The following is a 27,039-nucleotide window of genomic DNA, read 5'->3' on the forward strand; positions in this document are numbered from 1 at the left end:
AAATGATCAAACCATCAGGGACTGAAGTAGTACTGGGGTGTTTCCGAATATCAGCTTCATTTTTTTTTTCTGAGTGGATTTTCTTTTTCTCCTTTACTTAAGATTGAGGCTTAGGGTCTATAACCTCTCTGATTTTTTTTTTCTTCAAGAGTCTATATTTAATTTTTAACTGGGTAACACAGAGACCAGAACACTACTTTGTGATTTTATATGCTACCAGAGATTGAACCCCAAACCTCCTCATATGCAAGGGAAATAAGTGTTCTACCACTGAACAGCCTCCCAGGGATGACTGCTTGTCTCCCTAAGCACTTTGCCTGGTGCACTCAGAGCTACTCCAGGACCCCTAGGGGATTGCTTTGACCTCCATCCCCCAATGGCCCAATGGCGGGAGGTGGGTGGGACTTCATCTTTGGGCCCCACACTAGAGGCCGACAAAATTGCTCAGTTGGATAGGTTTATGTTTTGTCTAATCCACCACCCACCACACTGAAGGCAGCCTCAGTGCTGTGCTATCTCCATCCCCACCCTCTCTAAAATCAAGCTGAAAAGAAACTGAGTTTGCTCATACTTGAACCACAGCAATCATTCATGTTTGGCTTAATATTTTCTTAGTCTCCAGTGAGTATTCTTAATTAGCTTCTATCTTTATAATGTAGTAGTAAAAATATAGTCCCTGATGTCACTAGGATTATGGAGTAGAAACATTCCTCCAAAGGCCATAGTACTAATAAACATGTAATCAAAACAAATGGGGTTCCTTATGAGTAGCCAAAAAATTCAGTTAGACCTACGAGGGACCTTTCAGTAGGTTGAGGTGTGCTTGCTTCCTGAGTAACTTGTGAACTATCAAAATATTGTAAACATACATAGGAGTTCATTAGGTTAAGAGTAAACATACATAGGAGTTCATTAGGTTAAGAGTAAACCTGCGAGTGTTTCAGAAAGAAAAATAGTATGTGCAAATGCCCTGTGGCAAGTAAAGGGTTGAAAATTATAATAGGCTAAGAGAAATTCAAATCTTTGAAAAGGGCAAGGAAGGGGGGGCCTTAATAGAGTAAGAGAGAGGAAGACTTGTTCTGGCTAGAATTATTATGTTTTTCAGATCTGAAAGTCAGGTGTGACAGAACCATTATGAAAAGCAAAAGTCTATGAACCCAATTCTGTTAATTTCACCAGAAGTAAGCATTTCTCATGCTTCCTGGCCATTCATGATTATTTTTACTATGCTCTGCTATCATTTAGGTTTTTTTAATATATATGTTTTGTTGGTGATGTTTAAAAAAAGTTTACAATGCACATTTCTGCTGTGCCTGTTGCATTGAGTAACTTGAAATGACACTAGCTGTCTAAAGAAGGCCTCCCCCTTAACCACTGAAGAGCCAGCTGGTAGAGCACTTACCTCCATAGCATTGAATGGGACTATACAGGAAGATCTCTAGGACATGCTGAGTGCATTGTTGTCACAGTGGAAATAAACAGGCAATGTGAGATGACAAGAGTGCATGTCTATGTTTAAAAGGTCACTGAGACTCAGGAATGAGAGGGAAAGTAGGGCAACTGGGAGGCCCTTATGGCAAATAATGGTAGCTCTGGTCAGGAGAAGCAGTTTGAAAATGGAGAGGAATGAATGGACTCGGGATATATTCAGGAGCTGAAGTGAGCTCTAGTGGCACTAGCAGTAACTTAAGACACACTGGAGGAAGTAGTAAACCTGTATCTCCTCCCTTACTTCTGAATGTTTCAGATGCTTCCATTTTGAACCCATGTGTCAAAGAAACAACTTTGAAGTTGAACACGTAGATCTAAGCAAGAGAGGATGAAAAAGTGTTATAGGGGGCCAGGTGGTAGTGCACAGTGTTAAGCACACATTATGTGAAGCACATGGATCCCCACCTGAAGGGAGGGTTTGCACTTCACAAGTGGTGAAGCAGGTCCTCCTGCAGGTGTCTACCTTTCTCTCCCCCATCTGTCTTCCCCTCCTCTCTCAATTTCTCTATCTCTCTGTCCTATTCAACAAAAACAACAGCAGCAACAACAACAATGGAAAAAAAACATGTCCTCCAGGAGCAGTGGATTCGTAGTGCAAACACCGAGCCCCAATGATAACCTAGGAGATAGAATAAATAAATAAATAGAAAAATCATATATATATATATACACATACATATATATATATATAAACATAACCAGTGACAAGCTTATCTCCAGAGAAAACAATTTTAAAGTAATCCATAATGTTTTAATCTTTATAAAAGAGTTTGTGCATTGTTAGTCACAAGAATGGCCCTAGGATCTCTGACTGAGGACAAAAAGTGATTGAGGGAGTTCAACTGCTGACCACTAGGGTGCAGCATTTGAGTTAAAGCCATTCTACCACAAACTTTCCCCAGACCAGAAAACAGAAAGGACAGAGGCACTGTAACCAGGCTATTATAGAATGGACAGACTCCTTGCATGGGTGCTTTAACTGTGTTTTTCAGTGTCCTTGGAAAACTCTCTTGAGTTCATTATTGTCTAGCATCCTTTCAGGATTCTTGCCTCCACAACCTCTGTCCTTTTCTTGGGGTCAGTACTGCCTCTGTGGTCTGAGGACTCCACCGGCCTTACTTATTCAGTTTCGGACGACCGACCACTGCCTTCACTGTGGCACCTCTGCAGAAGTTGTGGATCAAGTCAAAGAAACAACTGACAAAGTGATAGCAGACATCTCAAATGTAAACTTCTGTATCCATGAGAATTTGGGACCAAAAGGTTAGATAAGTTTTCATGTCTTTTTTTTTCTTCCTCTCAGTTGCAGGATCATTACCTGTCTCTTAGAGGTTTTATGGGTTCTTCCACTCCCCACCACCAGTGCTGAAGTCTTCTGGGAAATGAGTTTTGTGTAGGTTTGTCTAAAAGGAACTTTTTTTCTGGTCTGTGTTCAGCCTTCAGTGTCTTAGATGAGGGTTTCATAAAAAGGAAGCAAGGAGTGAGTACAGATTGCATGGTATCCTGAAGCAAAGAGAGAGTAGTTTATTGTGAGAAGTCATACATACCCTTAATTTGTCACTGAGTTGTGTTTTAAGTTTGGTGCATACTGCCTTGTTTCCTTGTGAATTCCTAAAGGTTTTTGAAAGAGTTTGTATGTCTGGCCTTTCCTCAGATCATCTGGAAGGTTTTCTGCTTTGATCCACATGGTTGACTTTTGATTTGAGATCTGACATTGTCAAGAACTGTCATAATTTTGCTGATTATCTGACTTTGGCTCAGGTGCAGTAAATTCCTCCCAGGGCTTGCTGCATGCCAAGAAGAGGGTAAAAACCATCATACCTTTCCAGCAGGCTTTTTAATGTCTGGTGGATGTTGCTGCATCAGAAATAGAACATAGAGGCACTTAGTTACCTGTGAGGCTGGTGAAATGTTTATGTTCTCAGGCAGTTTCCACTTGACTATGATAACAATCAGTTAAGTGATTGGACGAAAAAAAAAAAAAGAAAGAGAAACACTAAACAACAGTCAGGGCACTTCTTGAAGAGAGAGGTCTATTGGACAGGCAAGTGTTTGTCTGCCCTTTCTTTTACTTTGGGTCATTCTTCAACACAGTTACCTTGTTTTTCCCACCAGGTGGTTGACCAGATCGATACCTTGACCTCTGACCTGCAGTTGGAGGATGAGATGACTGACAGCTCCAAAACGGACACTTTCAACAGCAGTTCCAGCGGCACCACAGCCTCCAGCATCGAGAAGATCAAAGAGCAGGCCAAGGCTCCCCTCATTAAGCCCCCCGCACACCCATCTGCCATCCTCACGGTCCTGAGAAAGCCGAACCCCCCACCACCTCCGCCACGGTTGACACCTGTCAAGTGTGAAGACTCCCAGCAGACTGCTGTGCCAGCCATCAACCCGGTCAAAACCAATGGCACCCTCCTGCGAAACGGAGGTTTGCAGAAAGCACCGAACAAAATCCCCAATGGGGACATCTGCTGCATCCCCACTAATAACTTGGACAAGATGCCAGTGCCGCCTCTGATACATAGACCTGAAAAGGACAGGTGTCCGCAGGCGGGACCCAGGGAACGGGTCCGGTTTAATGAGAAAGTGCAGTACCATGGCTACTGCCCGGACTGTGACACCCGCTATCACATCAAACACAGGGAGGTGCACTTGCACAGCGACCCTGTCCACCCCCTGGCCAAGCTTCCTCACCCAGGCCCGCCTCTCCCACCTCCGCCCCATCTCCCGCCTTTCCCCCTGGAAAATGGGGGGCTGGGAATAAGCCACAGTAACAGCTTTCCCCCTCTCAGACCTGCAGCTGTGCCTCCTCCCACTGCACCAAAACCACAGAAGACCATCTTGAGGAAGTCCACCACCACAACAGTGTGATGTATGCCTTTTTTGAACAAACATTTTGTTACTTTTTTTTTCTTTTTAGTTTCTATATTATAAACATTAAAAAAATTAAGTAATGAGCACTTTCTCCTCAAGCAATAAAATGCCCAAATATATTATTCCTGCATTCAGCAAAGTGACATACCAAACACCTGGTAAGTATATAGACCTGCCTCCTCCTTATTATTATGTTTATTATTCTGGACATACATTATTTACATAGTACCATCAGAAATCGCAGAATCAGGGGCCACGTGGTGGCACACCTGGTTGAGCGCATATGTCACAATGCATAAGAAACTGAATTTGAACCCCCAGTCCCCATCTGCAAGGGGAAAGCTTTGAGACTGGTGAAGTACTGTGGCAGGTGTCTCTCTGTCTCTCTCCCTTCTCTACTGCCCACTTCCCTCTCAATTTCTGACTGTCTCTATCCAATACATAAATAAAGATAATAAAAAAAATTTTGAAAATAAATCACAGAATCAGCTGCAATTAATGTTATTTTTCCTGTTGACCCATGGCCAACTGTGAACTGTAGAGTTTATATATTTTGTTGTTAGACATGGAATTGAATTAAATTTTATTTTTATTTTCATATTAAATTCACATTAAATCTCTATTTTAATATCACACTGTTAATTTTGAACTAGTATCTTTATTTATTTACTTTTTTAATAAATTGTATTTATTTATTTATTTATTTTTATTAAAGAAAGGATTAATTAACAAAACCATAGGGTAGGAGGGGTACAACTCCACACAATTCCCACCGCCCAATCTCCATATCCCACCCCCTCCCCCGATAGCTTTCCCATTCTCTATCCCTCTGGGAGCATGGACCCAGGGTCATTGAGGGTTGCAGAAGGTAGAAGGTCTGGCTTCTGTAATTGCTTCCCCGCTGAACATGGGCGTTGACTGGTCGGTCCATACTCCCAGTCTGCCTCTCTCTTTCCCTAGTAGGATGGGTCTCTGGGGAGTCCCCAGAGACCCATCCTACTAGGGAAAGAGAGAGGCAAATTGTATTTATGTTAATGTGATACAGGAGAGAGGGAGAGAGAGAAAGAGACACCAGAGCTCTCCTCAACTCTGGTTTATAGTGGTGCTGCTGCTTGAACCTGGGACCTCAGTATTTCAGGCATGAAAGTCTTTGGCATAACCATTATGCTATCATCCTGGCCCCTGAACTAATTCTTTTCAATAAGAATTTAAGAACTTTTAATACTGATCTTTATTATTTGTACTGAAACTGTGTGCCTCTCCTTTTGCATTGTTGCATGCAGAGGATAATAACAAACATTTTATAATCCACATTATAAAGTCTGAATATGTTCTATTTTTATGCAATGAAAGAATTTGGTGTTTGGAACTGTTAGATGTCAATAGGCATGAGTAAGTTATGGCATAATTAAAGTGCCTCAGAATTAAGGGAATGCATTGATGCATTGAATCTCATGTTAATACTCATCAAAATGGAGAATAACTCCAATAATTTGGAGATCACAGCAAGTGTAGCAGAATTTCCTCATTTAAATACCATAATAAAGCTCATAAATAGAATGCAACATATTTATGTGTAGTTCAAGGACAGTCCACTGGCTGCCCCCTCCACTGCTGCCCCCCTTATATGTTCTGTAGTCAGCCATACTCTAGGATATACTGTGAACCAGTTGTCTATTGCACTGCTTATCTAAAGGAGGAAACTCCTATGTCTAGGAGAAACATAGACAGGGGGTGGGGACGGGGTGGGATCTGGGAGGGGTGGAGGTAGAATAAGAGGCTTCTGGAATAAGATAATTTAACAGTGGTGTATTTATGTGTATAATGCTCCAGTTTAGGCCACTTAACCCCCATAGGCTAAGTTCACTTTTTTTTTAAAGTTTATTTTTAAATTTATTTTTATTTTTATTCCCTTTTGTTGCCCTTGTTGTTTTATTGTTGTAGTTATTATTGATGTCGTTGTTGTTGGATAGGACAGAGAGAAATGGAGAGAGGAGGGGAAGACAGAGAGGGGGAGAGAAAGACAGACACCTACAGACCTGCTTCACTGCCTGTGAAGGGACCTGCCTGCAGGTGGGGAGCTGGGGGCTTGAACCGGGATCCTGACGCCGGTCCTTGAGCTTAGCACCACCTGCACTTAACCCACTGCGCTACAGCCCAACTCCCGCTAAGTTCACTTTTAACTATCATAATTTGGACTGGTTTGTTATAAAGCTAGAAATAAACCTAACTCTCTGGAATCATGATGCCAAGTGCATGTCTGGACACAATTGGTTCATGTAGTGACAAAAGAAGAGGAAGTCATCTTTCATGGAAATTTGTTTATTGTTGAATTTCTTAAATTGCTCTGGATATTTGCCTATAGATCTCAAAACTTTAATCTTTGCTGCTACAGGGAGGCAGTCTTCCATCATATTTCTTTGTTGCCTTTTACAAATTGTATTATGGTCATTTGGAAGGCTGTATTTTATTAATTTTATAAAGGAATATACTATGCTTCAAGCAGCATAACAAAATGGGCTTTATTTTAAAAGTAAGTATCAATGAATAAGAGAAATTCTTTTTTTTTTAGTGGCTCAAAATTTTTTTATTTTTTAAATTTTTTTAAATTTTTATTTATTTTTTAATTTTATTTATTTATTTAAGAAAGGAGACATTAACAAAATCATAGGATGGGGGTAAAATTCCACACAATCTCCATATCCCATCGCTTCACCTGATAGCTTTCCCATTCTCTATCCCTCTGGGAGCATGGACCCAGGGTCCTTGTGGGTTGCAGAAGGTGGGAGGTCTGGCTTCTGCTTCCCCGCTGAACATGGGCATTGACTGGTCAGTCCATACTCCCAGTCTGCCTCTCTCTTTCCCTAGAAGGGTGAGTCTCTGGGAAAGCGGAGCTCAAGGATGCATTGGTGTGGTCTTCAGTCCAGGGAAGCCTGGCTGGCATCCTGATGGCATCTGGAACCTGGTGGCTGAAAAGAGAGTTAACATACAAAGCCAAACAAATTGTTGAAGAATCATGGACCCAAAGGTTGGAATAGTGGAGATGAAGTGTTGGGGGGTACTCACTGCAAACTCTAGTGTACTATGGCTTTCAGGTATATATTTGCCCTAGTTTATGGATACCTGTGAACATATGCTCTAGCTCCTGGAACCTGGTCTATATCTAGGTTTTGGGACTTTGTTAGGAAGTGAACCACCTGGGATGGAATTAGAGAATACTATGAAAGGAAAGGTCTCACCTGAGTGATGAAGCTGAAGGGTTGTCGTCCCACACCTGAAGTCTCTGGACACAATCTGAAGTGAAGCATGCTGGGGTAGCACTTGTTGCGTTGATTTAGGTTGCGATCAGCAGATGCAATATTATTTGATAAGAATTGGGAGAAATTCCATGTTGTGATTATTTTTTTATTTCTTTATTGGGAAATTAATGGTTTACAGTCAACAGTAGAATACAATAGTTTGTACATGCATAACATTTCCTAGTTTTCCACATAACAGTTCAACCCCCCCCACCATCATGTTCCAGGACCTAAACCCTCCCTCCCCTATGTTATAATTCTAATTAGTATAATTTTGTTCTTCATGTGTTGAATATGAAGTGAAAGAAGGATAACCTAACTTTCTAGTAATATACAAAGCAAAGCAAAAAGCTAATAATCTAAAATTTACTAATATTAGTAAATGTTATGATCAATAAATAAATAAATGAGAGACAGAAAAACTAATGAATTATTAAATACTAAAGTAATATGTTAACACTTTATTTCTAGTTAAAAAGGAAGTTTATGGGTCTGGGGAGATAATATAATGGTTAAGCAAAAAGTCACAGATTCAATTTCCTGCACTGCCATAAGCAGAGCTGAACAGTGTTCTGGTCTCTCTTTCTCTATCTATCTCTATCTCTTTCTCTATCTCTATCTTCCTATATCTCTCTCATTAAACTAAAACAAATAAAATATATTTTAAAAGAGGGTCTTTTAGAGCAAATTGGTTATCTGGATCTGAGGGTATATTCTTAACTTTTTATCATTATATCTGTTTAGATTTGATATAAATAAATCTAGAATTTCATCATTTTTCTAAACTTAAATAATCATATTGTTTCAATTTTTCATACTCTGTCAGTTTGAAAGTATTAACAGAATTGAACATGTGAACATTGTTCTTTTCAGCCCCTTTTTCTCCATTACCTATAATTTGTAGTCTGAGGTTTTGATTCAAATTACCACTCAGGAAAAAGAAGCTGAGTTTCTAAGTAGATCTTGCCAGTGATGACAAATTACCCACAAAACAGATTGGTTGCTTGCAATAAAGCAAATTTGAAACCAGTCAAAAATATAAGTTGGTTGAGTAAGGACATGGATACAGATGTCTATAGATACAACTTCTGGAGGTTTAGATTGAACTCTCTCCCTCAAAAAAATAAGAAACATAGCAACCCATGAAAGATGACATTTTTGTTTGATTAGTGGCATATGCCAAAAGTACCTCTTGTGTACACACACACACACAAACACACGCATGCACACACACATGCACACACACACATAGGAGAGATAAAGAAAGAAAGTACTGCTCAGTTCTGGCTTATGATTGCTGTGGAGGACCTTTGTTTTTATTTCACACAAATACGTGTATTGGCCTAAAAAACTGAATAAAATCCCATCACCTCTCCCAAAGCTGTAGGTGTTAACATCAGTATTCAATGTTTTTTTTTTAATTTTATTTAAGAAAGGATTAATGAACAAAACCATAGGGTAGGAGGGATACAACTCCACACAATTCCCACCACCCAATCTCCATTCCCCACCCCCTCCCCTGATAGCTTCCCACTCTCTATCCCTCTGGGAGGATGGACCCAGGGTCATTGTGGGTTGCAGAAGGTGGAAGGTCTGGCTTCTGTAATGGCTTCCCCGCTGAACATGGGCATTGACTGGTCGGTCCATATTCCCAGTCTGCCTCTCTCTTTCCCTAGTAGGGTGGGTCTCTGGGGATGCGGAGCTCCAGGACACATTGGTGGGGTCTTCAGTCCAGGGAAGCCTGGCTGGCATCCTGATGACATCTGGAACCTGAGTAATGAAGCTGAAGGGTTGTGTCATTCCACACGTGAAGTCTCTGGACACAGTCTGAAGTGAAGCATGTTGAGGTGGCAATCGTTGCGTTGGTTAGGTTGTGATCGGCAGATGCAATATTATTTGGTATGGATTGGGAGAGGCATACGGGAAAGTGGGCCCTATCAAAGGGTTCCAGGACTGGGGGAAGTAGAGGCTCTATAGTGGAGATGTGAGTTTCCTGCTGTCTTAGGTTCAAAAACACAATCGATAGTTAATGTTATCATCACATTATCTGGTAATTGGGTTAACTTTGAAAAGTCCTTTTGTTATGGTTTGCTGTACAGTACCCAGTATCTTGTATATAGCTGTGCTATTGGTTGCTTCTGATCTACTTGGTCTAGGCTTTTGAGAAAGTCCGTATATCAAATACACAGTCTATATATTAAAAAGATTCAGTCTATGTTTTAAAAAACTTTGAGACATACAATTAATTTCCCCCCTCTCATATTAATTAACTACTGATTTATATGACTACATTTTGCTAGGAGTGTACATAAACACCATTCCCACCACCAAAAGACTGTGACCCATCCCTCCCACCCACTCCCATCCCCCACTGGCCCAGGAGGCTGCATGTCTACCCCTCACCACAGGGTTTTTACTTTGGTGCCCTACTTACAATTTGGTCAGGTCCTGCTTTTAGTTTCCCTTTAAGATCTTCTTACTCAACTTCTGTTGATTAGTGGGATCATCCCATACTCATCTTTATCTTTCTGACTTAGCTCATCAATAAATTCAAGAGAATTGAAATCATACCAAGTATCTTCTCAGACCACAGTGGATTAAAACTAACATTTAACAACAAACAGAAAATTATTAAAAGTCACAGAATTTGGAAACTAAACAACATACTCCTTAAGAATCACTGGGTCAGAGATTCACTCAAGCAGGAAATTCAAATGTTCCTGGAAACAAATGAAAATGAGAACACAACCTATCAAAATATTTGGGACACAGCTAAAGCAGTACTGAGAGGGAAACTTATAGCCATACAATCACATATTAAACACCAAGAAAAAGCTCAAATGAACAACCTTACTGAACACCTCAAGGACTTAGAGGAAGAGGAACAAAGGAACCCTAAAGCAACCAGAAGGACAGAAATCACTAAAATTAGAGCAAAAATAAACAACATCGAAAATAAAAGAACCATACAAAAGATCAATGAAGCCAAATGTTGGTTCTTTGAAAGATTAAACAAAATTGACAAACCCCTAGCCAGACTTACCAAACAAAAAAGAGAGAAGACTCAAATTAATAGAATTGTAAACGATGGAGGAGATATCACATCTGACACCACAGAAATCCAGAGAATTCTGTGAAACTTCTATAAAGAACTATATGCCACCAAGCTAGAGAATCTGGAAGAAATGGAACAATTCCTAGAAGCATATGCCCTTCCAAACCTGAACCAAGAAGAACTACAAAATCTAAATGCACCAATTACAGACAAAGAAATTGAAACCATTATTAAGAATCTCCCCAACAACAAAAGTCCTGGACCAGATGGCTTCACAAACGAATTCTACAAAACTTTCAGGAAACAGTTAGTACCCATACTTCTTAAGCTTTTCCATAAGACTGAAGAAACAGGAATACTCCCTTCCACATTCTATGAAGCCAGCATCACCCTGATACCAAAGTATTCAATGTTATATTCTATTAATGCTGGAACCTTCATTAGAGTTCATTTCCTCCATCCATTAATTCCTTTTTTTTTAAATTAGGATATAGAATGTTCTGATGAAATAGTTTTTGTGTATTTTTCCAGCCAACTAATTATTTTGCAACATTCACTAGAATTTAATTATGCTTCTGTCAGGCTAGCTTCGTGGGTGGGAGAGAGACGACTAGTGACTCATGGCTGAGTGGTACGCAGTTCAATCTTTATTCATGTGGAACACAGCACAAACTAATCTATCTCTAATCACAATCTTGTCCTTATATATCCTGAGGTGGAAGAGTCAGGTCGAAGAGGATTTACATAGGATAGGGGGGTGGGGAGAAGGAAAAGCATGCAAAACAGTGAGGATCAAACCAATGCCCTGGAGGCAGGGTGGTGCCTAGTTAACAGTGGTTATGTAAATAGAATACAGTGTTAAGCAGGGGGGATTAAACCAATGAAACAGAAGGGGTCTTAGAAGAAGAATTTAGAAGCATACCAACAATTCTCCCTTTCTTTTTAACTAATGGCCATAGTATCAGGAGTGTGGGGTGTATAGAAACCTATATCATACAGGCATTTTCAAAAGAACTGGCACAAGACATGAAGGTACAAGTAAGAGAGGAGCAAGAACCAGTGTGATGTCAAGGGGAGGCCTGAGGGGGCGTTTCTTGCCTCAAAGGGCAAGGCCTATCAGGCAAAAGGGCATTTCTTGCCTCTGGAAATACCTTGTGTTTGAATTATGCCTGCGTCTAATTATTCAATAGATTCAAGAATAAGACATTGTATTAGGAGATTTTCTTAGGATAGGATGATAGTGGCTTGCAGCTGTGGGATAATTGTAAAAGCATGGTAAGAGCATAGGGGAACTCACATCATAAAGATGGAGGTCTGAAAAGATACCCCACCTGTCATCCTCTCCCTTTAAGGGGTCGAGTATGGTGGGAAAAGCTTTCCAAGGCTGGCTCGTTGGTCTTGGGATATGATTCTCACTTTGGGAAAAGCTTTCCTGACTCAATTTCCTCTTGTCAGTCTCCCAAGCATCACAAAGTCCTACACCCCCTAACACTTAACTCATTCCCTTGTTACAAACAAAATGGTTGCTTGCTTAAAGTTCACTATAAGTTCACCATCTTTGATCACATACAGACTATACTCCATCATCCTACCCTGTCAGTAGAATAATAGGCCCACACTCCATTTCTTCGTTATTTGATCACTACTCCATATATCAATATTCTGCCTTTCTATGTTTACCCCTCCCTTGCTAGTATAATTAACATGTTTTTCTAAATACCTTCAGTTAATTAACTCTCTAACCCAAAGCTACTAACTCTTCTCTACCCCTATCAATTCTCTTCATTCCTTAGATCCTTCACCATGAGGGCTCTGACCTTTAGAAACCCATCATTATTGTCACATGTGAAAAATGTTCTTTGTTACCTTCTCCTAGTTAAATCTTGCCTTCTGTGCAATACATTTGATTTGTTCATAGATGAATGATCCCCTAGTCTCTGTTTGTTTAGTCCCTAGCACTAGCACGAGAGATCAGCCTGGCTTACTCTGCTGCAAGGCCACCCATGTGAATGCCAGCATGCAGCATGACCAAGAATAGCAGCATACCGTCTCTGAACTATCCTATACCAGCTTCTAATTATAATTGCTTTTGGAGAGTCCATTAATAAAAGTCTGAGTAGTTTCGTATATAAATGTGCTTCAAATTGTGTGTAATGTCCTGAATCACTGCCTTGTATATTGCCCAGGAAATATACAAGGCAGTGATGTGCCTATATATACAAATATACATGAGAAGGCATGATGAAATCCAGTATTTTCATGACTCTATTTCTTGCTCCCCAGTAACTGTTTGTAGCACAATTGGCTAGTGTACTCTCAGATTTGTAGCAATGGGGTGCTTTGTAGATCTAGCAAAACAGCTCATTCAGGTAGTGAGAGCACTGGCCTTTTGAGTCTGATCCCTACCATACTGAAATAAGCTTTGATGCTGTGGAATCTTTATCTCTCTGTCTTTCTATGTAAAAAAAAAAAAAAAAAAAAAAAAAAAGGTATCCTCATGCTCTCATTAAGGAACAGCTGCATGCTCTCATTAAGGAATGTAGGAGTGTGGACATAAAGCTGCAAGGCTACACCTTAGCCAAACAGCAACTAAGAAGGGGGTCACCTTTGGGAAGCTATTGGATTTATCCTTCCAACTCTGTGGAAAAAAAAAAACACTGAAGTGGAACATAAAGTAGATGTCCCACCAGCATGGAATATAGAATCACCTAACAACAAAAGGGAAATGATGCTTGCTATTTATAATATCTAGACTGATCAGAGAGATAGGTACATTGCCATTATTAATTGATGAAGTTTTATATTTGTCAGCATATGCTGAAGTCTTATAGATAAAATAAATAGTGTCACACTACTGTAGAAATAAAAAAAATAGTAGGACCTCACTTTCATGATTTTTAAGATCTATCCCTTGAAAAGGTGTTAGTTGATTTCTCATAATTTTCTGCCATCTAACCATTTATTTGCATTCTTCATTGCACTGAACTTTGCAGATCTTTCATTTATACTGAGTAGTCATTTTGACACTTGTAAGGGGTTACCCAATGTTGTTTTGACATCCTTAATATGTTTGATCTTTGCAGAATATTAAAGGGATGTCAGATAATTCAGTTTTCATCTAAAATGAATGAGCTGAATAATGCAAACCTCATTTTCTCATCTATTCAGCCAGCTGCTTCAACTTTCAGTTTTTTTTTTTTGCTCTCAGTTAAAGGAATATTATTATTATTATTTCCTAAGAAGCTCTGATTTCATAATAGTACTACCATTTAATCCTATACATACCACTCCCATTTGCTATTTAACTTGTGAATTCCATTTGTTGAACTTGACCCCTAGAGCTAAAAACATCAATAGATCCACTCTGGAATCTCTGAAAAGCTAATGCATTCGATTTCTCTCTAATAAATGCATTTCCACCCTTTCATTATTAGATTGCAAGCAGACACTTAGCAATCCAGGCTGTTTTGTAGATAGTGGATCTATCCCACTAATCATAGGTTCTCTTCCTGGACCAAATACAACTGAGGAAAGGCCACTGGACAATTTTATCTGTGCTTTTTTTCTTCACTCTATAAAAGTCACTGTTCAAACTAGTCACATTAACCCTTTTTGTGTCCTTATATGACCAAGAGAAAAACCTACATATGTGTAGAACCAGACATCCGTAATCTCATTAACAAAGGGAGTACTTTTTATGATTTTTATTTATAAAAAGGAAACACTGACAAAAATCATAGGTTAAGAGGGGTACAACTCCACACAGTTCCCACTACCAGAACTCCATATCCCACCCCCTCCCCTGATAGCTTTCCTATTCTTTATCCCTCTGGGATCAACCTGTCAATGTCCATGTTCAGCGGGGAAGCAATAAGCAATTACAGAAGGGGAATGCATTTTTTGCATTTTTAATGTGTGTGTGTGTGTGACTTACATATATTATAGGCAATTGCTCTTTGTTTCATGTTACCTTATGTTGATTTTAACTCACTATAAATTGAGATGCTTTTTAAATTTTTTGTAAAAGCTGGAGATGTCCTTTGTGAATCTAGTACATTGCAGCCTAAAATTTAGAGGAAAAATCAACATATTTTATTAAGATGAGAATGAGTAATAGTACAGCCTATACCTACTACATTTGAGTTCTGTCTGAAGATACTCAACAGACTACATTTTGTAGCCTAATATTGTAGAATTGCTGCTAAATTTTAATTAGTCCAATTTGTAAATAATGACATTTCTAGTAAATGAAGTTACTGTATAAATAACTATATTCTTAAGAATAAATAATCCCAGTAGTCAGGAAGTAGTGCCTTTGGTTAAACACACATGGTACAAAGCGCAAGGACCGGCCTAAGGATCCCGGTTTGAGTCCCTGGCTCCCCACCGGCCGGGGATTCGCTTCACAGGTGGTGAAGCAGGTCTGTATGTGTCTATCTTTCTCTCCCCCTCTCTGTCTTCTCCTCCTCTCTCCATTTCTCTCTCCCCTAACAACGATGATATCAATAACAACAACAATAATAACTATAACAATATAAAACAACAGGGTTAACAAAAGGAAAAGTAAATAAACATTAAAAAAGAATAAATAAACACAACGAGAAGACACATGTATCTATTTATATAGAATAGTCAAAGAGATGTGAAACTCAGCTAGAGAAATTGAAGTCACTTATGGTGTAAATTATGACATGTGTATCTATAATTTTAATTTAGAGTCCAATGCATTTGGATAAAGGCATAAATTTAAAATCAGAAGGCCTGGACTTAAGTGGCAGTTTTCCGGTTCTGGTATTTCTGGTCTTACTGTGTATCTAGTCATATCTAAGGTAGATTTTCAAATCAAGATAATTCCATCATTTTTTTTTCCTACCTGATAGGTCCCTTGAGTCACCATCCTCATTCTCTAGTCCCTCGTTATATGTAACTAATATCATCTGGAGGACATTGCCATTGCATTAGCACCAAATGAATGCCCAAGCATTGCGAATCTAACATTTGGTTCTTCCCCAGGAAAAGATGCTGAAAGGCAAATGGTAGTGGCAGCAGAGAAATACTGCAAAAAAGTAACAGCTCAGTTACACAGAATGACTTTTTGCCGTTAGTAACAGCATGAATGCCCTCCAGTGCTATGCTAAATGAAATGTCATAGAAAGACATATCCTATATGATTTCATAGTTTGAGAACCTCCCATTTGCTTTCCATAATGGCTAAAACCATTTACATTGCCATCAACAGTGTACAGTGGTTTGCCTTCCAACTGTGGAGGCTGCTCTCAGTGGTGGGGGGCTGCTGCAAGGTGGTGTTCACTGGGTCCTTGTTTCTCTTATCTACTTTGGAGTTGCTCAATATGTGTCCCTAATAATAGATGAATCCAGATTCTGTATGCTACCGTTTTGCATTACTTTTTATTTTTCTTTTTAAACCAGAACACTGTTCAGCTCTGGTTTGTGGTGTTGCAAGGGGATGGAACCAGTGGCATTGGAGCCTCAGGCATGAAAATCTCTTTGCGTAACCATTATGCTGTCTACTTCCTACTATGCTGTTATTTTATTTAACATGTGACTTAGCTTTATTATTATTAATTTGACAATCATCGACAAGACCATAGGATAAGAGGGGTATATTTTGAACTAGTCTTCATGCTTTGTTTTATAAAGTCCAACTCCAAGCTCTACAAGAGGTTAACATGTAGTTAGTTGAGCTAAGCAAAAAAATACAGGGTCAAGGTTTGTAGAAAACTTGGCTAAAGGGACAGTATACTTTTGAGAAAGAAAGGACAGGCAGAAAAAACAAAAGAGTATTTCCATGATATTATTTGTATGGAAGGACAGATCCTCTGCTCTCATGGTAGGTTGCATACACATAGTTTAACTTAGTCATATACTCTGCTATTTATTCAAATTTCTACTCTATTTTTTGAAATCCTTGCTTCTTTTTTAAATTTTATTTATTTATTTGTTTATGTATTGGGTAGAGACAGCCAGAAATCAAGGGGGAGGGAGAGATAGAGAAGGAAAGAGACAGAGAGACACTTGCAAAGCATTCCCCCTGCAGGTGGGAACCGGAGTTCAAACCTGGGTCCTTGAACACTACAACATGTGCACTCAACCAGTTGTGCCACCACTCGGCCTCATCCTTGTTTCTCTTGTGGTGATGAGAATAGAAATTCTGCATATTTGCCCTACTTTGTTTTCTTTATTCTTTCTCAAGAACTTCATCCTTCAATTCCTATTCCTCTGTCTCTATTTTCTGTTTATTGTAAACAATACCACCTTCCAGAACAGTGTTAAAGGTCCTAACCTGTAGAGATAATGGTTGGCCCATGTCTACAACTTTTGGAGAATTGAAGGGGTTTGCAGTGGGGAGACTGAAGATTCAGAACTCTGGTGGTGGAAATGGAGTGAATTTATACTCCTGTTGACATGTAATTTTGTAAATCAATATTAAATCACTAAAAAAATTAAAAAGGATATATAAAAAGTTCTGGAGGTTGGGAGGTAGCGCAGTGGGTTTAGGCACATGGCACAAAGCGCAAGGACCAGTGGAAAGATCCAGCCCCTGGCTCCCCACCTGCATGGGAGTCGCTTCACAAGCGGTGAAGCAGGTCTGCAGGTGTCTCTCATTCTCTCCCCGCCTCTGTCTTGCCCTGCTCTCTCCATTTCTCTCTGTCCTATCCAGCAACAAACAACATCAACAATAACAATAATGACCATAGCAAGGCTACAACAACAAGGGCAACAAAAGGGGGAAAAATGGCCTCCAGGAACAGTGGATTCATGGGACAGGCACTGAGCCCCAAAAATAACCTTGGAGGCAAAAAAAAAAAGTCTTGACCTCAATTTGGAAGAACTGTAAATGCAGAAATGCAAAATATGTTATTAGTTTGTGATGACATATTCATTCTCCTTGTTAATCTGGTGTATTGGTTTATACTTGTCAAGGTGGATGATAATGACATATTGTTCATTTCAATTATAAAGTAGTCATTTTGAATGCATATTTGTGTAGTTGCTATTAATAAGAAATCCTAATGATCCTAAGTGACTATAACAGAAAGCATGGTTTATTAAACTGTTTTGAGAAGCGTAGCTTAGTTTTAATTCTTTATGATATTTAATACCATACAAATAAAGTCATCTAGAATATAATGTATCAAACTAATTAAAGTCTTATACTATTAGGTCTTTATAAAGCTTCCAAGAATGTTTGTTCAAACAGGAGATTAAACCATTAAGTTTTTTTTTTAATAGGATGTTTGTGTTTGGTTTAAAACATCAGTTATCAATGATATTATGAAAATCTGACAAAACATTAATTATTATTTTGCTTTATATACACTCTGATATAATTGAGGGCACATTACTGTGGAATACCTTACAAAAGGACAAATAACTGAAGTAATTTGACAACTATTTATGGCCTCAGTGTATGTAAATAAAATTGCTAGCACCAGTCCAAAATTATAGCTTGAAGTGACTAGTTCCTATCTTTTGGACAAACTAGGACATTTTCACTGATTTTTATCCCCTTTTTAAAATTGTTTGGTCCTACCAAATACCTACTTTATTTTATTATGAAATATAGTACTTATGGGCCAGTGACATAGCTCCCTTGGATAGTGGACTGTTTTTCCATGTGTAGGACAGAGGTTCAAGTCTGGCCCACATGACACGAAGGAAGCTTCAGTAGTCTCTCTCTCACTCTCTCTCCCTTTTGTCCCTATCCTTAAAGAAAGAAAGGAGAAAAGAAAGAAAGAAAGAAAGAAAGAAAGAAAGAAAGAAAGAAAGAAAGAAAGAAAAAGAAAGAAAGAAAGAAAGAAAGGAAATAAAGATAAAAAAGGAGAATAAGGAAAATAAAATGAAAAAAATACATATAGGGAGCAGGAAGTGGCGCACCTAGTTGAGCACACATTTTACAATGCACAAGGACCTGAGTTCAAGACCCTGGTCCCCACCTGCAGGGGAAAAGATTTCCAAGTGGTGAAGCAGTGCTGCAGGTGTCTCTCTGTCTCTCTATCACTTCCTTCCCTCTTGATTTCTGGCTATCTTTATTCAATAAATAAAGATTTCAAAAAATTAAAGAAAAAGAGAAATATGTTTAAAAATACATATACAAACTTCCAGATTTAAAGAATTTTGTTTGTCATTTCCTATTTTCATTGCTTTTTCTGTTGCTTTTGCATAACCTTGTTCTTTGTGGTGTTTGGGAAATTTAGGCAAGATTTAAAAAGACTTATTTTTATATTTCTTCTTGAAAGTCATCTGGGGTGCCTTTTACTTAACTTTTAGTTATATTTGTCCTCATACATATCCTAATCCATGTAGTGACAGCAGCCATTCTGGATTTCCTATAACTTGTGAACCCATATAAATAGCTGCTTATCGCTTCATATACTAGCCTGTTAAATAACAGAGGCATCAAACTGGGTTTAGAAATAAGCCGTACCTCACATTGTCTTAGGGTATTTCCTTTAATGAGTTAGATATTGACAGTGCTTTTGGCTTTTCTAAGAAAATGCAAGCGAGGATATAGAAAGCATAATTCTCATCTGCTCTTGATCTTGGATATGGGCAATGATGGGGGAGTTGGTTTCTGGGAAAATGAGAAACTGAGTTGGTTAACCTGAGGTTCTTCATTTTTTTCTTTTCTGGTTTTAGGATGTATTACCAACCTGAGGGAGTTCTGGGTTCCTAAACAATATGACACATATTTAACACCTTTCCCATATTTGGGAGCTACTCTCTTCATTGATCCAGCTTTCTGGTCCTTTTTCCAGCCCTAACATTGTCTCCCCAGACAATAACTTAATCACCTGCATATCAGACTTCAGGCTCAGGGAAAAAAAAAAAAAAAAACTTGTATAGCCACAGGCCTTTTGGAATATAACTAAAATAGGCCTACTAACTATCTAGAAAACGGAGACCCCCTCCAACTCTTCATCTGCAATATACCAGCATTTAAGTTCTTAACTAGTCAACAATTTGTTTGGCTTTATATGTTAGCTCTCTTTTGAGCCACCAGGTTCCAGATGCTAGCATGATGCAAACCAGACTTCCCTGGACAGACAACCCCACCAATGTGTCCTGGAGCTCCAATTCCCCAGAAAAAGAGAAAGGCAGGCTGGGAGTATGGATAGACCTGTTAACGCCCATGTTCAGTGGGGAAAGCAATTACAGAAGCCAGACCTTCCACTTTCTGCATCCCATAATGCCCTTGGGCCCATACTCCCAAACGGTTAAAGAATAGGAAAGCTATCAAGGGAGGGGATGGGATATGGAATTCTGGTGGTGGGAATTGTGTGGAGTTGCACCCCTCTTGTCCTTTGGTTTTGTCAGTGTTTCCTTTTTACAAATAAAATAATAGATAAAATAAAATAAAATTTTAAAAAAGTAACACTAACTCCACCAGAGAGAATCTAACTTTATTTTTCCAGGTAAAGAAATCTGAAAATAGGGCCCTAAAATGTCTTAGCATTCTGTGATACAGAACCTATTCTTGTGGTATAGGGACTAGTACCAAGCTAGTCTGGGAGAATAACATAATGGTTATGGAAAAAGACATTGATACCTCTGGCTTCAAAGTTCCATGTTTAATTTCCTACTTCTATAATACAAGCTGAGCTGATTAGTGCTCTGGAATAATAAAATAATAATAATAATAATAATGAGGAGGAGGTTTGATAGCTGGCAAAATAGCTCACTTGGATAATGTACTGCTTTGCATTGTGCATAAACCAAGGTTTTAAGCACAGCTCCCAATGTCTTACGGAAGGAAGCTTTGTAGCTGCCTTCAATCTCTCTTCCCCCACCATTTCTACCGAAAAAGAAACACACAGATACACACACACACACACACACACACACACACACCAAAAAAAAAACACACACACAAAAAAAAACACTGTGCAGTACTACTCTGTTCAGGAGTAGTTTACAGCTCAGGTACCCAGTCCATTGTTTTCTATTTACCAATGTGTATCTGTTTTACGTGAACTTCAGAATCATCTGGGTAACTACATACCCAGTCCTGTTTGGGACCCATTAGATGAGACTGTCTTCATGGCGGGTCCAGGCATTATTATTTGTTTAGTTTACTCAGGTGGTTTATGATAACAACAAGATTAAGAAGTTGATAGCAGGGAGTCCTGCGGTGTGCAGCGGGTTAAGTGCAGGTGGCACAAGTCACAAGGACAGGTGAAGGGTTCTTGGTTGAAGCCCTGGCTCCTCACCTGCAGGGGAGTCCCTTCACAAGAGGTGAAGCAGGTCTGCAGGTGTCTATCTTTCTCTCCCCCTCTCTGTCTTCCCCTCCTCTCTCCATTTCTCTCTGTCCTATCCAACAACATCAATAACAACAACAATAATAACTACAACAATAAAATAACAAGGGCAACAAAAGGGAATGAATAAATATAAAGAAAAGAAAAAATATTTTAAAAAAGAAAAATAATACTTCTCATAACCTTTTTAAAGAAGTTTTAAAATATTTTTTATTTTATTATTTTAAAATTTTATTTTATTATTGGATAGACAGAGAAATTGAGAGGGGAGGGGAAGATAGAGACAAAAAGAAACAGACACCTGCTGCCCTGCTTCACCACTCATGAAGCTTTCTCCCTGCAGTTGGGGGTCATAACCACTTTGGAATATGTCTTCAGTTAATTTTATTTATCTCATAATAGATTTTTACTTTCCACATCAACTTTAGCATTTTTAAAACTTTTCTTAAACCTTTTTGTGTATGCCCTTTGGGCAAGAATATAAAAGTGATCTTTTTGATATTTGAGACACAAGCTAGGCATTTGAAAGAATTCAAATTTAAAGTATTTAAGTATTCCAAGATGCTGTGAATAATTCATAGTGCTCTTTTCTGAATTTGTGGTAATTAATCTTAGAAATGAAATAGTGCCAGTTAATAAACTTGAATAGGAAGATGTGGGTGAAAAAGGTTGTTACACATCTTTAAAAAAGAAGAAGAAATATATATATTTAGAGAAAACACTGGTATGTCACTGTTTATTACGTAACAGAGAAATCCTTTCAAAAGGCACTCTTGTTGAAGCTTTCTTTTATCTTTTATCATTTCCCTCTAAGGATTATATAGCAAAATTCATTTAAATGTTACCTAATTAAAATTAGCGTAACAAAAGGCTCTCCGTGAAGAATGAAAAACAGATCCCAATCGTAGTAATGAATATAAGACTGAAAATGAATTGTGTTTTACCATTTTCTTAAATAATGACTTGGAAGAAGGGTTCCTTTGATGTAACTCTAGGCACTTTGAGATGCTATTTTGATATCACTGAACATGTCATCTCCATTCCTACTGATGTGATGATAGTTTTCTTGCTTCAGAGTCTGTCAGTTGTTAAAGAGGTTGACTTTGGGAGCACAGTGTTTGTCCTCTCTACTTGGAACCTGGTATTGATGGAGTAAGTTTCCCCTGGAGACCTTCTTGGGAAGGTGACAGCTATCAAAGTCTCATCCATGTGGTAAAATGTAAACCAGTCATGCTGCCTCAGCAGATGCTGGAAAGTGACAGACTTTATTAGATTATTTCAGTCTTCTCTTTGATTTCTGAACACATTCATATATATTCTCATAGTATGGTTTTACGTTTTCTACCTGCCTTAGCATGTATACCACTTTACCGATCTTTGAAAAGGGCTATCTGAGATTTTTCAGGGACTCTAGTCAAGTTTCTGTAAAAGAATGTGTGCTTTGAAAAAGAATCTAGAGAAAGTAACATTTAACTAAATCATCATTTTGTTCAGTGGTGGTGGGTGTTTTTCACACATGATTTTATTTTATAATTCTTGTCAAAAAAGATTTACCCAAAATGAATTAAACAGTCAGCGGAGGATTTATTCAAGACTATTACCAAAATTCCAACAGTCGAAATTCCAACGCCAAGAAGGAAAGACTAAAGTATTGAAATTAGAGGGCAGTTATGGCCAGGTTAAAACAAAACAAAACAAAACAAAAAAAAACCATAAGTCTTAAGTGGGTGATTCATGATTGTGATTAGCAATTTCTCATTACTATTTAGTGCTTATTTTAAGTAGCCCCTCCCTACCTTCAGACTGAACTGGGAGATTAGAGACCCTGGTGACACCTTCTTTGAATATTACATATTAGAGGGATGTCTTCCAGGTTGAGAAATATTTCTGGGTTATAAAACTGACAAGCAGGACTGGGTAGTGGTGCACCTGGTTGAGTGCACATATTACCATGAACCTTTAAACACCTGGATTCAAACTCCTGGTCCACCTGCAGGTAGAAAGCCTTGCTAGTAGTGAAGCAGGACTTAAGGTTTCTTTATCTCTCTCTCTCTCTCTCCATCTCTCTCTCTCTCTCTCTCTCTCTCTCTCCATCTCTCTCTCTCTCTCTCTCTCTCTCTCTCTCTCTCTCCCCCCCCTCTCCTTCTGTCTGTCCTCTTTTCCCCTCCAAAGTTATTGCTGGCGGCTCATTGCTGACATCATGCATCCACTGTTCCTGGGAGCTATAGTTTCTTTTTATTTTCTTTTTCTATTTTATTGGATAGGACAAAGAGAAATTGAGAGAGATGGGAAAGATAGAGAGGGAGAGAGGAGATAGACACCTGCCAACCTGCTTCACCACTTGTGAATCCTCCCCACTACCAGTGGGGAACCCGGGTTGAAACCTGGGTCCTTGACTTGTAGCATGGTACTGTGTATGATTGACCAGGATCACCATGGCTAGTCCCCTTCCCCCCAGGTGTCTCTCTCTCTTTCCCTCCCTCCCACTCTCTCTCTCTCTTACTTTGTGATTACCTCTCTGTCTTTATAAAATTAATTAATTAAGTTTGAAAGAACTTAAAAATAAATAAACAAAACTGACAAGAGGCTGGGGTTACAAGTCAATTTCGTTTCAAAAGAATAGACAAAACACTCCTAACTGAAAACTTTCTGAAAGAACAGCTCTATGAAAAAGGAGGTAAGAGTCCTACAAGTTTAGAAGAAGCAAACATTCAGTCCATGTACAAGTGAGGGAAATAAACACTGCCTTCTTCACGTTTAAAGGAATTTATTCACCCTGGTTAATAAGAGACTGGGATTTGGCGATGTTAAATTCACTTGTCTTAGCTCTTCCTACAACATGACTGTGTGTGAAGTGATTCCTATTCCACTTTTCTTTCAAATATAGTCGTTTCAGGATGTATTCAGGGTTGTGGAAATCTCCAGGGAGAAGAGAATCCTGCCACATCGGAGGATTCTTCAAAGAGCAAGTTCTTATTTTCCCAAAATCCTCAGCTCATCTAGGGCAAAGATCATCTCCAAAGAGTGTTGTTCATTAAAAATGATTTCATGTCACATCCTTAATATTTTCCACCACTTTGAATATTTCGTTCACTTAAAAACAGATGCAACTTTGGAGGAAAGAGTCATCAATCTGCCTGTTAGATTCTCTATTATTTTTTTTCTTATGAACTGAAAATGGTTATCTTAGGATATTTGTGACATAGCGTGAAGAAATGCCCATGTTTTCTTTTTGATACTTGTTTGTGGTACAAATGAGTTTAAGACTTCATTTTTTTGATTAGGTGAAGAATATCATGAACATAACTTCCACTATCAATAAAGAGGGAGGAGGGCCTTTTTCTTTAAAATCCTAAAAGAAACAAAGTATAAAAAGAAAGTTTTAGAGCTCTTGAGGATGACAACAATTCTGCTGCATTTTAGAATTAGAGCTGGTAGCTAGCAGAACATATAGGGTCAATTTCATTTGAAGGCAGTGTATTCATGATCCTGAGAGGTTAAAGTTCTTCTTCCTGATTATTGATTAATGATCAGTTTTTAGCTTCATTGAGTCAGCATCCATAAGCACATTTAATAATTTTCACATGAATAATCATTCTTGTTTTTATTTACTATATCACAGTCTTGTATATTTTTAAGATTATTTTCTAATGAAAAAAAAAAAGGGTACCTTTGTGGGTCTAGTGATAGCTCACCTAAAGCATGTGCCTTACCATACATACAGCCCAGGTTTGAGCCCTGACACTGTGGCATGCTTTGGTTTCTCCCACTTTCATTCATGTATGCTGCGCATATACACCTTCCTTCCCCATGATTCTTTGTTTTGGTATAATATGTCACATCCACTTCAAGTTTCACTTTAAGTTTTGCCTTTTCTTTTCTTGATTTTTTTTTTTTACAGTTTACCTTATTGGGAATTGTGAGGATATGGTAGTGCATGGCGGGACCCCCCCCCCCCCCATTGAAAGATGGGTGCCTGAGGGGCACCACCATCCTATCAGTCTCTACTAAGAGGTTGAGCAAGAAAGGACACGCCTCCAGGATCTGCCCCTCCTATTAGCCTCCCTGCCTCACAAGGACCCCACATTCCCTGACACAATAGCCCACTCCCTTGTTAAATATACATCATTGTTCTGCTCTATCAAACAGTAACTGAAGGCCCCCTCCCTCCTTCCCCATCCCTTTCATTCCTTGGATCATACCTGATCCATCTTCTCTGTTCCATCAGGACACCCCTCTGGCTGCTGGTTACTGAAAACCCTGCTTTTTCGTTCCTTTAACCGATTCTGACCTCCCCTGATCTCTTGCCTCTCTGACCATATATGGAATATACATGTCACTTCCCCCTGAGACCCCTTAAAAACCCTGCTTTGCTGCTCAATAAACAGATCTTTCCTAAACAAGGTCTCTGGCTCCTCTTATGTCACGTCACTAGCAATGGACGCTAAGAGAGTCCCATAAAGATTCACCCCAGCTATCTCGGGTCATATTCTGCTAAACAGCTGTTTCTGGTGCTCAACAGAAACAGCCATGCTGGGAGTCTGTGCCCGAGAGAGGCATCCCCACACAAGAGCCTGGCACTATCTGATTTCCCTTCTGCTTCTAGATAAGATCATATCAGATTATTGCTTAGAGATCCAAGATAAAGCATCGTTTCTAATCACTGTTATTCCAATGTGTGTATATAAATATAACACAACTTTCTTAGTCACTCCTATCTCATTGTGTATCTGGGTTGCTTCCAAGTTCCGTCTGTTACAAATTCTGCTGCTATGAACATAGAAGGGCATAGATCTCTTGAAGCAGGATATGGAAGACAGGCAGTTGTGCACTCAGTTTAACATACATTATCATGCTTAATAATCCAGGTTCTGGTCCCCACTTCCCAACTGCTGGAGGGAGGCTCCACAAGTAGTGAAGCAGGTCTACAGGTGTCTTTCTTTCTCCCTCTATGCTTTCCCTACCCTCTTAATTCTCTGTCCTGTCAAATAAATTAGGAAAAAAAAAAAAAAGGGAAAAAATGGCCTTTGGGAACAGTGGATTCTTAGTGCCAGCACCAAGCCCAGCTATTGCCCTGGTGACAATAAATAAATGTTTGGATACATGTTTTTGCTTCCTTTGGGTAAATCCCTAGGAGAAGAATTATAGGGCCATAAGGTTACTCTATTTCTAGTCTTCTAAGAAATCTCCAGACTAGTTTCCACAGTGGTTGAACCAATTTCTATTCCCAGCAGCAGTGTAGAGGGGTTGCTTTTTCTCCCTATATACTTGCCAACACTTTTTTTTTCTTTTCCTTTCTAATGTATGACCTCTGACGAATGTAAAGTGGCCATCTCCTTATTGTCTTTCATATCTCTATAATCATGGACTCTGAGCATTTCTTCATAAATCTATTGGCTCTCTGGAGCTTTTCTTTGTTGAAAATTTTAAAGACACATTTTTGCTTCCCACCCAGAATTTATTTGATTTAGTAACTGTCAGTGTTATATCTTTACCTCTTCCACTCATCTGTTTACTATAAGGACAACAGTTCCGTTGTTCATTATTCTATGTTATAAATTTAACATGTAAGAAAGACATCTTCTTGGTGGATATAGGGAAAATGAGTGCATTTAAAGTAGAGATTAAAATTTCAATAAAATGACTAATTCAAAATGACTATCTGTTATTTATCTCAACTTTTCAATAGCTCGGGAATTACTTGAGTTTATTCCATTAAAAGGGTCATTTTCTTTTAAAATATCACTAATGAGTTCTCAGTTGGATTTCAATTGTCATAAAATTATTTCCTTGTGATATCTTGTGTGGATTTACACTGAAATATCCTTAGTTACGTATATTGATGTTCTGGCAAACTTTAGACTAAAAAGTATAAAATGTTGTTGTCATTGTAGAGGAAATTAAATGGCAAGGGGAAAGAAGTACTTGGCACTGTCATACAGAAAACCATTATCAAATACTATAAATATAAAGTGAAGATTATTAGGGGAGGTTGTATTAAGCATAATTATGTTAAAACCAGAAATCAATGTACATG

At 38.7% G+C, this 27,039-nt stretch overlaps 1 protein-coding gene across 3 annotated transcripts in view; it reads left to right on the forward strand.

Annotated features, from left to right (window-relative positions):
- The window catches only part of PRR16 (proline rich 16), a 368,615-nt gene that overhangs the window by 223,004 nt on the left and 118,572 nt on the right, over positions 1–27,039 (forward strand). For 2 of the 3 annotated variants that reach the window (XR_009545743.1, XR_009545742.1), the window contains exon 3: positions 3,607–4,526. Coding sequence is in view for 1 of the 3 variants with exons in the window: in XM_060177435.1 (XP_060033418.1) it covers positions 3,607–4,365 (759 nt within the window). In the remaining 2 variants the exon portion in view is untranslated. The remainder of the gene's footprint in view (positions 1–3,606; positions 4,527–27,039) is intronic. The other variant, XM_060177435.1, reaches the window with a different exon arrangement.

This window comes from Erinaceus europaeus, chromosome 2, assembly GCF_950295315.1.
Source record: "Erinaceus europaeus chromosome 2, mEriEur2.1, whole genome shotgun sequence".
NCBI classification, from domain to species: Eukaryota; Metazoa; Chordata; class Mammalia; order Eulipotyphla; family Erinaceidae; genus Erinaceus; species Erinaceus europaeus.